The sequence below is a fragment of the Eulemur rufifrons genome, chromosome 4 (assembly GCF_041146395.1).
Source record: "Eulemur rufifrons isolate Redbay chromosome 4, OSU_ERuf_1, whole genome shotgun sequence".
Lineage (NCBI taxonomy): Eukaryota > Metazoa > Chordata > Mammalia > Primates > Lemuridae > Eulemur > Eulemur rufifrons.
This window is the reverse complement of record NC_090986.1, coordinates 19,793,018-19,807,038: the sequence shown is the minus strand read 5'-3', so window position 1 is coordinate 19,807,038 and position 14,021 is coordinate 19,793,018. Positions and strand designations below refer to the sequence as shown.

At 40.8% G+C, this 14,021-nt stretch overlaps 1 protein-coding gene across 12 annotated transcripts in view; it reads left to right on the top strand.

Moving 5' to 3' along the window:
• DOCK9 (dedicator of cytokinesis 9) overlaps window positions 1-14,021 on the top strand; it is a 267,093-nt gene that overhangs the window by 240,888 nt on the left and 12,184 nt on the right. For 5 of the 12 annotated variants that reach the window (XM_069467601.1, XM_069467597.1, XM_069467600.1 and 2 more), the window contains 4 exons: window positions 186-292; window positions 9,069-9,191; window positions 9,909-10,022; window positions 11,578-11,724. In XM_069467601.1, coding sequence (XP_069323702.1) covers window positions 186-292; window positions 9,069-9,191; window positions 9,909-10,022; window positions 11,578-11,724 — 491 coding nt within the window. Of the gene's footprint in view, window positions 1-185; window positions 293-9,068; window positions 9,192-9,908; window positions 10,023-10,216; window positions 10,223-10,673; window positions 10,710-11,577; window positions 11,725-14,021 lie in introns of all 12 variants that reach the window. The other 7 variants (XM_069467598.1, XM_069467599.1, XM_069467595.1 and 4 more) reach the window with 2 other exon arrangements.

Here is a 14,021-nt window from a genome sequence, read left to right as displayed (position 1 = left end):
AAGTGAATGAAGAAAAGCACATGTGGTCCCCAGGTGCCCATGTGAATGCTGGCCTGACACCTGAGAGATCTCAAAGTCAGTTATTTCATTCAACACAGGCACACACAGGGCGGGAAGAACCCACAAGATTCACCCACGTGCAGGTCCCTAACTCTGGCTCTCTCCGCTGCTCCCTCAATTCCTAGGCATGTGTAGACAGGGATGTACAGCCTTCAGGGTCATCACCCCGAACATAGACGAGGAGGCCTCCATGATGGAAGACGTCGGGATGCAGGATGTCCATTTCAACGAGGTGAGTGCTCTCACTCAGGTGAGTGTTCAAGGACTCGGGTTTCTGGGAGCCTGCTCCGCTGCCCCCCTTGCCCCCTGTCACACCAGGCTTGTCTCCCTGCCACTAGCACACTGAGCTCCAGAACAGAGCAGCAGGAGCTCCTGCCATTCTCCCTTTCTAGGAATGCCTCCTTTTCTCTGGAAAGAGGGTGGGAGGGGCTGAATCACAGTGAAGTGAGGCTGACTGCTTAAGCACTTCTAGCAACAGGTCCAATGTATTCACCAAAAAGTTTCTCATTCTTTCTAGCAATTAAGTTCTCTGGCTCCTGAGTTTTATGGCTGTTTTAATCTACTGCCTCCAACACTAGTCATCTCCCCTGGAACTACACTCAAAGCTATGAGAGTTCAGACTGGGCTCGTGGCCAGGGCGGCCCTTGTTTAGGGCCACGGTCCCTGTCTCTGCTTGTGTGCTGTGGCCGGATCCTGAGGGCCTTAGGAAATAGACCACCCTCTCCCACCTGCCATGGAGATCATTGTAACAATTTCTGCAGATTTCTTGCCAAAACAAGATAGCCTTGAGGCCACTTATCTGTAACTGGAGAGTTTTGAAATAAAGGTAGGAATGTGAATAGATGCCGGTTTTCTGCTCGCACTCACTATTTTCCTTTCCCGTGAATTTCTGCCAGCAGGGCTCTGCAGGCCCAGGGCAGAACGAAATGGTCAAGGGAAAGCTCTTTAATTCTGCTCATCTTTTAAGGAAAAATGAAGTTGTCCAAGTCTTCACGTGGAGGGAAGGAACTGCAGAGGAGGAGTGACTACCTTCTGCTCCTATGTTGGTTTACCTTGTGCCGCAGGGCAGTGGGGGGCTGGCACGCAGTTAACAGTATGGCTGTCAGCCGTGTTCATGCCAGTCAGGAGGGCCCTTGAATCCTCCGTGACATTAACCAGTCCGCAAATCAGCAGTTCTCTAAGTGTGGTCCTGGGACCCTTTCAGGGCATTTTTGAGGCCCTTTACTTTTCCAACTGTGTCTGGCAAGGCTGAGTTTTCTTTGTATACCTCAACCCACGTCTCAAACAGATTGAACACAGACGGGATAAGAATCCAGGTTTTACCCACAAAGTCAGACGTTAAACATATCAAACAATGTACTCTTCCTCCCTCCCTCTCTTTTTGTTCTTTTTGAAAATACCATTATTCTTCTCGTTAAAAAATTACTGTGTAATAGGTTTATTGTTTGAATTTAATGAAAAAGTAAATCTTTTTACATTTTTTTTTCAGTTTTCTTTTCTAACACTGTAAAGATTGAAAGAGAACATCCATGTAAACGAAAGTTCTTTGGGGTCCTCAGTAATTTTTAAGATCTATAAAGGGATCTTAAGTTCAAAAAGTTTAAGAACCCACTGCTGTACATTGTCTAGTGTCAAATGGCCCTCCAAATTAGAAACTAAACATGAGAAAAGAGGATAATATATTGAGTGTACTTCATGTTTAAATATTAAAATAATTTTAGCCACCATAAAGTTTTCTAAGTATCCTGGAAGAAAAGAAGCAAATAGGTTGTTACATGGTGTTAGTGTTTCCGCTGTATCTCCACCATAAAATGCCTGGACAGATGGCGATTTTTTCACTTTTTACTCTCAAGTGTGAAACTTGTCATGGAGAGAACAAGGCCTGCATGCTCTTGGCTTTGAACTCCTCGTTTCAAGGTGCATTTTGACTGAGTTCTTCCCTGAGAAGAGGCATGACTGCACTGTCTCCTGTGGAAACCACCCTTGCATCTCTGTGCCAAATCAGACCTCCAGAGCGTACCACTTTGTTTGCAATTAGATAAAGAAAGAAGTGATGCCAAGAACAATTAAAGATTTAAAAGTAAACAGTTTCCAAATAACCTACTCCCAGGGATGATAAAATGAAGCCCAAGTTTGCTCATCTGATTAAGTAATAGGCTGAAATAGTCACTAGAGCCTATTGAGATCAGGTACAGACATTGTGGGGGAAATGTGTGAACGGCACCCCTCTGAGTAATAATTAAGCCTGTGACAAGGATCACTTTATCTAAAAGCTACTTTCAGAGTATGGATTTGCCACCCTGTCCTTGAAGCATAAACTTGGTAAATCTTTAACAAGGTCCATGGTACATGATGATCTGTGATGACTGGGATATAACACAGTGGGGTTATGAAGTCCTCAGCGAGCCCGGCACATTAAGATTGAAACTAGCGGGGAGTGGAAAGAGTAACATGTCTTCTAATAGACAGGAAAACAGAAATCACCATGCACATTTTGCTGATGGTGGGTGGCTCCCAGGATGTTGCAAGTAAAAGAAAGATAAAAGTCTTTGCCAGAGAGGAAGGAGTTTTGGGAAAAGCTGACAGGAAATAAGTGGATAACACAGTTTAATAAAATTCATTGCCCTTTTAATCTACATTATCAGATATAATTCAGTGCCTTAGATACTCTCCTAAAATGATTTTTTAAGGGACATTACCTAAACATACTCAATTCTCTTAGCAGCAGGCTTCAGATGAATTTTTGTTGGCGCCAATTCCACCTTCCTTGATCTGAAGAGCAGAATCCCAGCTGCTTTTGATTAGATAAAAAGAAACCTCCATAATTACAGTTTGTTTCCCAAGTCTGAGCCTGTGCAGTTTGAAGAATTCTGAGTTCCCAGTTCCGAGGGTGCAGTTTTGAGATCCCTCCCTCGTTAACTGATACAGGACCAGGGGCCTGGAAGGGTGTAGGTGGCATGCTTGGGAAATTGAAGAAAGTCTAATAAAGAGTCTGTTATTAAAAGTTCCGAGAGGATTTAGGGAAGCCAGCAAAGGATGTTGCAGTCCCCCTGAGGTTAGCACCAGCTGGTTTCCCCCCCCCTTAACCTGAGGGGTGAAGGGAGAGAGGGAGAAACTGCACAGAGGGGCCGCCTGACCGGAGCTGTGGGCTCCAGTAGAGGACTCCTCAGGACACCCTGGCAGGGAGGTAGGGAGTAACCAGCCACCCCACTCTCCTTCTGCCCTCCCACCTGCTGGGCCTCCCTCAGCCGGAGCCGGAGCCAGAGCGCGGGGAGCCTTCGTGCAGGCCACAGTCCTGAGCACAGAGCTGGGAGAACAGGGCCCAGAGGGACTCCAGAGGGGGACGTGGAAAACCCAGTTGATCCTCATAATCTGCCTACCTGCTAACATTTCTTTATAACCCCAAAATCAATACTCAGGGTGCTTTTGTGGTGTTCAGGGATATGCTCACAACAGCAAATAATTTGAGCCACTTAGCACACATATTTCCTGCTGAGGTTGAACAAGGTAACACTCTGCCTTCTTATTGCAGCTCTCGTACTGTGAACATGTGTTCTTTTCACGGTCTATTTAATGCCATGTTTTTCACATTTTTGTGGATTTTTGTTGGTGATTTTGCTATTGAAAATGGTCCCAAGCGTAGTGCTAAAGTGCTATCTAGGGCAGCATCCCCAACCTTTTTGGCACCAGGGACCAGTTTCATGGAAGACAAGTTTTCCAGATGGGGAGCAGCTGTAAATACAGATGAAGCTTTGCTCACTTGGCTGCTGCTCACCTCCCGCCGTGTGGCACCACCCCTCCAAGTTTCATGGAAGATAATTTTTCCACAGACAGGATAGGGTGGGGAGGTGGGCACTGGAGCTCTCCGGAACATTCTGCGGCCTGGGGGTTGGGAACCACAGGTCTAGGGTTCTCAGCACAAGAAGGCTGTAATGTTGTGTACATGTGTGATATAAGCTGTACTCAGGCGTAACTTCTAGTATGGTTGGCCATGAATTTGATATTAATGAATCAGCAATATATATTAAATTAGGTATCTTTAAACAGAAACACATAAAACAGGCTTATGTATTGATCTCTTGAGGAAAATATTGTAACCAGAGGCTTGCAGGAACTTAACCCTGTATTTTCCCCAGAAAATAGGCTGGTATTCACTAATTCATGGTGACTTTATAGAACATAACTACCTCATATAACAAGAATTGGCTATATTTAGTGCAGGAAACTGTTGTTTTATTGCCATTGCAGAATCTCCATTGGGTATAATAAACATTGTATTAACTTATCAAGGCAAGTCTCTGGCTTCTCTGAGCCAAAATTGTTTCTATTCGCAAATACCCACCAGTAACAAACATAAAATGTTTACGTCCCAGGAGATGGCAGTATCAGCAAAACACAGTCTGTGATTACTGTTCAGTCCTCATCCAAGCGTGGGGATTGTAGCCCTGTAGAGCCATCTTACCATCTACTTTTCCTTGACTGACAAAGCTCTTGGAACCATGGAAGTTTCAAAGCGTGTCCCCGCTAGTATAACGATTCACAGTGGTAGTCACAGTGAGTAGGGAACTCGGCTGGTGGAACTTGTGTGACTGCTCTGCCCTTGCCTGATGCCACCACATATCACCGTGCTTTGTTTTGCAAGGATGTGCTGTCATTGGCACTGAGCTAGGTGTGGGGATACCAGGGTAAACGAGATGCGGTCCCTGGCATAGCACACTGTACTGCCGATGCCTACTTCCCTGTGAGGGGAAACACCCAAACTGCAGTCCCAAAGAATCCGAATTGGAAGTTGTCTGAGTTCTTTGTGACCTGGAAATTTCTACATTGACGTACATTGTTTCATTCCGTAAACTAGCTGTGTGCCGAGTGCTAGCTCCGGGATATGTAAGTGGGGTCCCTGCCTCAGAGTTTCACCCAGTGTAGCAGCCCTCAGACTTTAGGGTGCTTAGGAATTACTTGGATCCTTGTTACAAATATAGATTCTCATTCTGACCCCCCCCCCCTCCATCCCCAGATTCAATTGGGTGGGTATGGAGCCCAGGAATCTGTATTTTAGTCATCCCAAGTGATTATTCTGATGCAAGTGGTCCTCATCTGTATCTGGAGAAATGATGATATGGTAGAAATGTGAATTATGCTGTGCTAGAATGCCATTGCATTCTCATGCCAGCTCACATGTTTACAGTTTTTCCCAAATGGTAGATAATAGAGACAACATCTAGCTTCATAGGTAAGGCTAATTAAATTAATCAATCCTGAGATGGAGTAAATGGCATCTAAATGCAAAAAGTTTTAATAATACTGCACAAACAGGCTTATGCAGGCGTTTTTGTGCGTGCATCTACACAACGTTGGTGTGCTATTTCCACAGACAGATGCTTGGTGCCTTTGATTGCATCACTGTGGCACACTTTAAAATGGGCCTGGCTAATTGCATTTTTAAAAGCTTCCTTGTTGGCTTAAGAACTTGGTGTACTGAGATCTTTTTCAGTCTAGTCAAATATCATAAAATGCATACTTTCCGGATGCATAGAGTTCATTGAGGGTTTTTTTCCCTACTAGTTATTACTTACAGTTCTCTGAATATGTCAATAATTTAGAAAAAGATACCTTGGCATTTAAATTTTAAACGAGGTAGTAAAACCATCAGGCATGCTGTATGACCTTGTTCTAAGGTTACTGTCTGGCCATTGTCTGGATTTGTTTTGGTTTTCAGATGCAGTGATTGCTGAGAATTCAAAGTAAATGAATAAGTAGAATTTCACTGAGAATATTATTCATATATCCTCCAGTGTTTAGTTACTGTGTCTTAGTTTTATGACTGTAAAATTTTATGTTGACATGTGGTCTCTCAAACTTAACTGTCTATGATTATTGGTTATTTCTATTCAAAGATTTGTTACTCGATGCAGCTGTAAAGGTCTGGGTATGGACTTGACCTTAGTTTGAATAATTTACCTTACCAAATTAAACTTTGATGTTGGTAGTCCACACTCTATTTTTATGAGAGAAGGACTTACCTTTTTTTATGTAAAAGCCATTTTCAGTTTTTTATTGGGTAAAATCTATACTAACTCTCCTTTTTATAGTATGTATTACATACTATAATAAGTAGGTAATTCTTTACAATAGTAAGTGATATTTGGACAAGTAAGTACAGATTCTGAGTGCCTTCGGAATCAGAAAAGAAGATGTTAAGTAGAGTATAAAAGTTGATGACATGTTAAATTTTCTAATTATTGATAATGATCAAATTGTGTTACTTATTTCATATTTACTCAATTCTATTCACTTTATCAAATTTACTCATTCCCCATCCATTCTGTGAAATATCCCTGGTTGAACTTCATCTTTTTGTACCAAATATACTAGGTTTGCCCATAAGGAACTCAATTATCTATATCATATCATGTGTATTATATATATCATATATCAATACTAATATGCCAGTTGAATTTAGGTTTCATTGTTATTAAAATTTCTACCTGTTTCTAGTTTGACTAAACAAGAGTAAAAATAGTACATAGTCAAATTTTTCTGTCAGTTAAGAATTTCTGAAGTGAGAAATTTCTATTGTTGATAAAAAAAAAAAATCTGACCAGGAGTCTATCTGTAAATTCTATTTGGTATATATTTATGAAGTAAATCTAGAGCCGTTTAAAATATACCTGAAAGGCTGCTGTACATATGTACCTTACTCGGACACACAGACCATTATTTGAAAATCATTAATAACATCTTCCTGGTATAATACTTCATTGTCCATTGTGGTAGTTGAGGTATGGCCACATGTGTTTCATGTCCTGTAAAATTATCTACATTTAATTAGTAATTTACTTTTGACACAGAAAGCTCTGAGTGTGCCAGTTCAATGTATGCTTACTCCTTCTCACCTCCCGGCCTCAGATTTTATACTACAGCCCCTCAAACTACTTGCAAATCCCTCACGCCCTGCCTTCACCCAGGCTGCTCCTGCCACCTGTACTCTCTCTTCTGGGTCATCCTGTTCCCACTGCCACCTTCAGCTTCTCCTCACTAACTCCTGATCCTCCTTTTAGACAGTCCGCCACCATTTTGTCCAGCTTTCCACGCTGCCCTTCCCCTCACTGCTGGGCAGATGCTGCCCCTCTCAGCACCCTAGTCCTTCACAGTGCATTGTGGGTGCACCCACCGCCATCTCGTATTACCTCTCCACGGGTCTGTCTTCCTGCCGGACAGGGGGCAGACACTGTGGTACATTATGTGGCACAGTAGAAGTAAGGGTTTTTTTTAATGGATACAAAGTAGAAAGTGATGGTTGTAACAAGACAGGTTTGTTTAATTGGCCTGTGAATTGCCATTGGAGAATTTACAGTTTTCAGCACATTTTGATGGGTAAAGTTTTATTTGATGCTCACAGACACCTATGAGGTTCCACCCATGATACAGTCCCCATTTTTACAAATATGGAAAGATAAGTATATTGATGTAGACATTGTACAAGTTTTATTCTCATACTTTTCTTTAGCTTTTTATAACCAGAGGAGCATGAAAGGCATTATAAAATTTTGTCGTGCTTAGCATGGATCGATTGTCCATTGGGAAAGATTTGAGACACAACTAAGAAAGATGTACATCTTTGTAATACAAATGCAAAAGAAAAGAGATGGTGTTAGAACCTTTTCTGATTCTTCTTTGACTATGGCTATCATAGTGGTTACTACACATGTCTGGCTTTGGTGTTTGTACTTAATGAGGCCTACAATAAAAGCATGAAAAAACTCGTGTACCTTTTTATAAGCACTGGTACCCAATGGCAGTTTTATGATCTGTATGCTGTAAATATGACATAGGAGTTAAATGGTCTTGCTTAGATAGTATTTTCTGATAAATGGATTTACAACTGCTTTAAAAGTGTTTATTTTCTTTGCATCTATAAACTTAGGCCTGTAATGAAACATTAGGCCAGTAATGAAAAACACAGGGCTTGCCCTTCATTTATAGTATTATGGAGGATACAAACATGTTTAAAAAGCAGCTATAAAACCCTTAACCAAATATTTGCAAATTGAATCTAGCAATATATAAAAAAGAGAAATGACCAAGTGAGATTTATTCCAGGAGGTTTATTGTCATGGTGGGTTCAACATTTGAAAACCAAAGTAATTCACTTTATCAATAGAATAAATAGGAAAAACCATATGATCATGTCAGAAGATGCAGAAAAAGCATTTGACACAATTAAATATCCATTCATGATTTAAAAAAAAAAACTGAATAGAAAGAAACTTCTTTAACCTCAAAAAAAAAAAAAAGACTATCAACAAAAAAATTACAGCTATCATCACACTTAATGGTGCAAGACTGAATGCTTTCCCCCTAAAACTGGGAACAAGACAAGAATATCCGCTTTCATCACTTTATTCAACATCCTGCTGGGGGTTCTAGCCAATGCAGTAGGGCAAGAAAAAGAAATACAACTTTTTGTATTCACACAAGGCATAGTTGTCTTATGTGACAGATGGAAACACCAAAGAATTTACAAAAGAAGCTACTAAAACTGATAATTCAATTTAGCAAGGTCAGATTAGTATACAAAAATCAATCTTCTCATTTAGAGATACTATGATTTCATTATATAGTTAATGATTGTTTTTTATAATTCCTGGAAACAAATATGCTAGATGACATTTAATCTTACTCAAACAAAGTACTTTCATTGAAAAAAAAAGATCATCAGAATTTTAAAAACAGTACTATTTACAATAGCATCAAAAATATCCTTGTGGTGTTGGCATAAGGATAGATACATATATCAGTGGAACAAAATGTAGAGTCCAGAAAAAGACCCACACACATATGGTTGGTTAATTTGACAATGGTTCAAAGGCAATTCAATGGAGAAGGATAGTCTTTCATCCTTCTCCTAGCAGAAATATTCCTCCTCGCAGTCTTAGCAGTTATGTATTCTGCAAGGAGTACCATGCTGTGTTCCCATAACACTCTTCCCTGCCCTCCTCTTTGCCCAGGACGTGCTGATGGAGCTGCTGGAGCAGTGTGCAGATGGGCTCTGGAAAGCTGAGCGCTATGAGCTGATCGCTGACATCTATAAACTCATCATCCCCATTTATGAGAAGCGGAGAGATTTTGAGGTATCCGAGTGGCTTTTTGTTTTTCCTATTTGAGAGCACAAAGGTGTGACTTATCCCCAGACCTGCTTATATGCCAAGAGAGCCAGCAGGCCACGGGTCAGTGATGAGTTTGTGGTCTCTGACCCTCCATGTTACGCTGAAGGTGGTCACCAGGCACCACCTCCAAAGAGTCATCAGGCATCACACATACCTGGGCCCCACCTCTGTGCAGACACCCACATCTCAAACTACAAGGATCATCACCCTGACACTCCACTTTTAAAAGGCTGCCATGAACAGAGTTTTCTGATCACCAGGCGCCCTTTTCCTCAGAACTCTTCCTTGTTCCACCTGCATGGGGAAAATGGTGTCACTTCCGTTCTTCCTGGGTTTGGGAGTTGGTCCAGTGTCTCTTGGCTATCAAACAGAGTAATGAAAGCAAAGACTAATAAAAATGGCATCAGAGAACCATCCCCAACATCTCACAGTAACTTGAAAACAGAATTTGCTTACTCTAATGTGGAAACTTGATGGAGCTTCACATGCAGGTTGGCCCTTTGGGTAAGAAACATTACCATTCGTAAATGATCACTACAAGTTGTGCAGTCATGATATATTCTTATTTTTTTTACTCAAGTTCAAGGAATTTTCACCTCCGTTATCACATATAATTGTTACTTTAAAATTGATTCTGCTAGTTGCAAGTGGGAAGGAAATGGGTTTTGTTCTGTTTTCCAGAGGCTAGCCCATCTGTATGACACGCTGCACCGGGCCTATAGCAAAGTGACCGAGGTCATGCACTCGGGCCGCAGGCTCCTAGGGACCTACTTCCGGGTAGCCTTCTTCGGACAGGTGAGCCTCCTGTCCATTCCGTAGGTTGTCTAAAGTCCTTTATTTTTTTAACTCTATGAAGTTATATCTTGTAAATTCTCTGTTTTCTATAAATGCTGATTTGATGAATTTGTCATATTTAGTATGATTCTTCCTCAGTAGTAAACTTTCTGTTTTTCTCTTTCTTCCTGTCTTTTCTTTATTACTTTCTTAAGGCAGCGGTAAGTTCTTCCTCCATAAGCCGTTCTGAGTGGTATCTCTGGTACTTCAGTGTGATTTGCAAGTTTCCTTTTCAAGTCTGTATTTGTATCCGTCCAGTCATCACAAACTTCCCCCAAAATAAAATTAACATTTTATTCCATTTACAGAAATAAATCACCTGTTTCCTCATCTGTATTGCATGTTTTAAACAATTAAGACTTTCTGGTTTCATTTGTGCCTGTGCATCTTTAGCTTTTGTAATATAGTATCTCCACAAGTATATTTACTATTATAATATTTCAGAAACCCTATATGAAAGGGTTTTCTTAAATTTTACTTAAATTTTAACCTTTAAATCTCTAACATTATTAAATGGTATAAGTTATAATCCATCTATTTAGGGTGTATGGTTTTCTGTGAGCATTATATAACCTTCAATTTATTCTGTTATTGTCTTTTGTAACTTTATAGCAATACCAGTTTACAGACAGTGAAACAGATGTGGAGGTAATTACAGTAAATGTCTAAAAAGCGAGTAATGTAGTGAAATTACTGCATCTAAACTCCTAGTTTGATGTGGGTGTTTTTTGTTTTATGTTAGCCTGCATTTTGTTTTAATATATACTGGTTTTGCACCATTTTCTCTCTTTTATTTTAGATGAGAAACTTTTTTAAAATTTATTTTGAATATTAACCCCAGCCTAGACTTTGATTTTCAACCTTTTTCACTTCCCATGCAATTCCGAGCCTTGTAATCAAACGTGATTGGTGCTAAAACAGATGATGACTGCTGATGATGCAAGTGTTTTCTGATATTGTGCTACAGGCCTTTAATATTTTTCCTCATCAGTAAAGCAAAATAGGATTTATGCAAACTTCACATAACTTGCACTAAACATGCTCTAGGCCTGAATGTGTCAGTTCATGCCGTAAAATCCCTTGTAAATGGGAACAGACAGAAGAAAGGATGTGTGTGTATCTCTGAGGCCTGCCTGCCGCAGGCCACTGATCATTTTTTAGTGAGTTCTGCTTCTTGGGAACGTGAAACAGGCTTGACTCCATCATCAGACTTCACTGAAACAGCGCAGTCTTCAATCCAAAATCTTTCATTTCACTCAACACTTAATAACAACATTCTTGAATAAGTTTGCAATTTTGTGTTTTTCCTTTATCTTTGCACCCAGACTTCTCATTATTATCATTTTCCTTCTTATTCAGAAAGCCTGTTTAAGTAGGATTTTATTTTAGAATCATTCCTTTTTTCTTTTCTTTTCCTTTTTTTTTTTTCTTTCCCTTGTAACAAAAGAACCCTTCCTGGGTGGTGAGCCTTGGGCTTGTATTCGGGGAGAACTCTAATTGTGCTTTTATGTCACAGGGATTCTTTGAAGATGAAGACGGAAAGGAGTACATTTACAAAGAACCCAAACTCACCCCTCTGTCAGAAATTTCTCAGAGACTCCTTAAACTTTACTCAGATAAATTTGGTTCTGAAAATGTCAAAATGATACAAGATTCTGGCAAGGTATGACTATGTTTGAATAAGTTTCATAGCAGTATGATGTTTTGATTGATTAAATGTGATGGATTATATATTTATAAATGTGTATAGGAAAAAAGGAAAAAATTAAGGATGGTTGGCCTTGAGTAGCAGGTGTATTTGTTTCTTCTTAATACTGTTTTGTGCTTTCCATTGCATGCTGGACATTAAGCAAGTCTTTATTGCATACTTTTAAAAAAAGATATTAATTTAAAATAATTAACATCTGAAGGGATGTGTCATTTTTAGTCCAGATATTTAGAAAGTCTGCAGGAGTGGGGTCCAAAGTTCTGTTACTGGCTGCACTCTCCCCTGCACTTAGACATGACTTAACAGTCTGTGTCACTGATAGTTGGATGTATGGACAGACGGGTCAACCAAGAAATGGAGTCACCAGCTAGGATGATCACAGGAGTGAGCTTGACTTTGTGTGTAGAGAGGCTGTCCTCTTGTGTTTTGCTCTCATGAAGACCCTTTCAGAACCTACACATTTTTCCTGTACGTTTATGTGTCCCACACTCTTCTGGACATCTCCAGGAAGCCGGGTATCCCTCTGCTTCCCAAAACTCAGGCAGAAGTAGAGCTTTTGTTCTTTGTATTAAAAATGGTCCTCTTACAGTGATCTCTGATAGCATCACTGCCCTACAGCCTGAGCATCAGGGTGAGACCACGTCTCTAAAACAAAAGGAAAAACCTCAAACCTCGTGCTTGGCTCTCCACCAGGGATGAGCCCTGCCTCTTCCTAAGAGCACCATTTTGGAGTGATCCTTAGTCCCTTTTCTTTCCTGAGCCCTCCTCTGGGTCCTCAGTGTCTAAAGTCTGTTTCCTTGGGGCCTCTCACTCTCTCCAGAGAAGAATCCTCCATTCTCCTGCCCAGGTGGGTGGGGCGCTGGGAGGGGGAGGCCTCTCACTTACCCGCCCTCTGTCCACTCTGTACCTTGGTCCTCCTTTCTGCTGAAACTCGTGGACCCACTTACAGTTTCCAGACCAGTTTCTTCAGAGAATGACCTCTGCCCTCTTGTGAGGTGGGGATTAGGGAGGGGAACTTGGCGTTCCCGAGTCCAGATAGGGACTTTGGTCCACTTGCCCCATTTTCCACCTCACGCCTCACTTGGTCTCCCTAATCCTTGGGCAACAAATCTAGTCCTCGCAGGCTTATGAGGGGCACACCGGCTCACATGTGTTACCCCCCTCCGTGGGAACATGGATGAGAACTTCCTCCGCTCTGCCAAGTCAAGTAGCACCGCCGCACACCTTCCTCCAAAGGCTCATTCAAATCTCCCAGCTACTGCTGTCTTCTGTTCTCTCTCCTAAGTACATACAGGTTAATTCTTTACTGTCATTTTAACAGAGCTGCACAAAGGGAAAGGGATAAATACGATGTTGGTCCATTTATGAGCAGAAACGTCAACACAACTTTATGAAGGCCTTCTCACTTTGTAGGCCAGATTACTCTGGTCCCATTTGCCTTTTTCTCTGAAACCGAAACCTTTGCATCAAGTGGTGGCTTTAACATTACAGACTTTCCTCCAAGTTCTCAATCAGTCTTCTTCCCCTTTTAATATGTGGCCCTTGACACAGCAGCTGAAAGAGTCACTGGACTGCCTCCCCCACCAAGCACCAGTCTTCCGTCCCTTCTGTGCACACACACCTGGGGAGTGAAGAGTAGGGAAACACCACTGAAAGTCGGCACGAAGGTGGCTCTCCCACTGCCTTTGAAATGTATCTACTAAAGAACGTTAACTTTAATAGGTTCAAATACAGTTAGAATGGATGGCCGGATGGCTTTTTCTAAAACATAAATAATAACTTTCTAAGACTGTATGTATTTTCTTAACTTCCAAAATGCCAATTTCACATCCATTTTTCATTTTTCTTTACAAACATCTCTGTTCCAAGAACAGTAAGACCGTCCTGTTCTCATTCATTGCCTGTGTGGTCACCACATTCTCTGCACAGTCATTGTTTCTGTTTCCCTTTTAATCACTCTAGAAGGTTAAATCCAATTAAAATGTGCAAAATTGGTTTGTCTCCCTAATAAGCTTTTGTGTCTTTATAGAAAATCACTATGTTTAATTTTCTATCATGTCACAGAAATGAGAGCACCACCAATTCTAGCAATGTGGTTTTTTTTTTTTTTTTTTTATTTCATCTTATTATGGGGGATACAGAATTTCAGGTTACATACGTTGCCCATGTACCGCCTGCAATGTGGTTTTAAAACCATTTATATGTTAAGTAGGAACTAAACTTATTAGTTCTATCTTAGATTAATATGTACC